Source organism: Crocodylus porosus, unplaced genomic scaffold (genome assembly GCF_001723895.1).
Source record: "Crocodylus porosus isolate Cpor-Errol unplaced genomic scaffold, CroPor_comp1, whole genome shotgun sequence".
NCBI lineage: Eukaryota > Metazoa > Chordata > Crocodylia > Crocodylidae > Crocodylus > Crocodylus porosus.
The window spans coordinates 32,170,122-32,171,513 of record NW_017728949.1 but is presented as its reverse complement, the minus strand read 5'-3'; the positions used below and the strand labels follow the sequence as shown (position 1 = coordinate 32,171,513).

The following is a 1,392-nucleotide window of genomic DNA, read 5'->3' as shown; positions in this document are numbered from 1 at the left end:
CTTATCTTGCTGGGATCCTATGACCCCAGCTGACTTCCTGCCCCTTGGGCAGGGGGCTGGACTCGATCTCCCGAGGTCCCTTCCAGCCCTAATGTCTATGAAATCTATGAAATCTATAATGCACCTCACTATCTGCCACCCCCTTTTCAAAATCCTAGATCTGCCCATGTGCCTACCCAATGCCCCAGGTTGATGAATTCCTACAACAGCTTGGGAAGGCCAAACATATATTGACACTGCACTTAACAAAGGGATACTAGTCAATACCCCTTGCTCCAGAGTCCCAAGAGCTAATAGCGTTCCCAGCTCCTAGAAGGCATCAGCAGTTTGGAGCCCTCCCCTTTGGTCTCCATGGTGATCCCGCCAAGTCCCGGTGCCTGACAGGCAAGGTTGTGCTGTCCTGCTGTGGCCCATCTTGAGGACATGGTGATGTTCACCAGCCTCGGGGTGCAGCACTGCCAGGTATACAATAATTATCATATTTATACAATCATTTCAATCCCTGTCTGATGTATGATCAACAACAGTAAGCAGGTTCAAAACGTGGGGCAATTTTTGAGACACTTAATTGATGCAGCATAGGTAAAGCTCAAGTCACTCTCAGAGAGTCTTAACCAACTTCTGGGTTTGCAGCACTTTTTTTTAATAATGGCTTTGCCTTGACATAAAGGAAGGCTTCAACTTGGAGGACCCAGTTCTCACTGGCTCAACAGCAACTTACAGTGAGCAATATGAAGTAAATAAGATAACGACTTATTTGCTTCGTTTTTCAGCCTATGATAGCTTTTCAGCTAATGCGATCAGTTTGAGGTTCCAATACGGTAATTTCATATTTAAGACCTGGGGAGGTGCTGGGACAGGACGTCCTCAGAGAGGCAGGGCAGGATGGTGCTGGGGCCCTCCCGGGTCGAAAGCAGCGAGTGCCCCCCGCCCTCGGGAACCGAAATACTTGGGGCAGGGGCTCAACGCCGCGCCACCCGGCGCTGGGGCTCCCCAGGCTCGGGGAAGCGGGGAGCGGGGGCCGGTGACGCTGCTGAAGTCCCAAGGCCGAGACCCTCCGTGGAGCTGCGCTCCCACCCTCAGCCCCCATAGGGCCGCGCCAGGCCCCTCCCTTCCCGCGGGGCGCGGGCCGCTACCAGCACAGGTGCGCGCACAGGTCCCGCTCTCTCCGGAAGGCGGCGCAGGTGCACGAGTGCGGGGCTCCCAGCAGCACCTGCAACAACAGGCCGCGCTCAGCCGCCGCCGCCGCCGGGGGGCGAGAACGGGGTGGGCGGGAGGTGGGGCGCGAGGCGAGCCGAGCCGTACCCGTTGCGAGGGCCCGCTTTCCTCGCGCAGCACGAAGGCGGTGGGGCCGAGCTCCCGCACTATGCGCATGGTGCAGCGCAGCGCCCG

At 57.4% G+C, this 1,392-nt stretch overlaps 1 protein-coding gene across 1 annotated transcript in view; it reads right to left on the bottom strand.

The window, feature by feature from the left end:
• Window positions 1-1,389, bottom strand: part of ZSWIM2 (zinc finger SWIM-type containing 2) — a gene marked incomplete at its 5' end in the record, with an annotated part of 17,630 nt that extends 16,241 nt beyond the window's left edge. Inside the window, 2 exons of the mRNA XM_019553526.1 lie at window positions 1,137-1,213; window positions 1,306-1,389. Of these exons, the coding sequence (XP_019409071.1) occupies window positions 1,137-1,213; window positions 1,306-1,389 (161 nt within the window). The remainder of the gene's footprint in view (window positions 1-1,136; window positions 1,214-1,305) is intronic.
• Window positions 1,390-1,392: the final 3 nt, after the last annotated feature.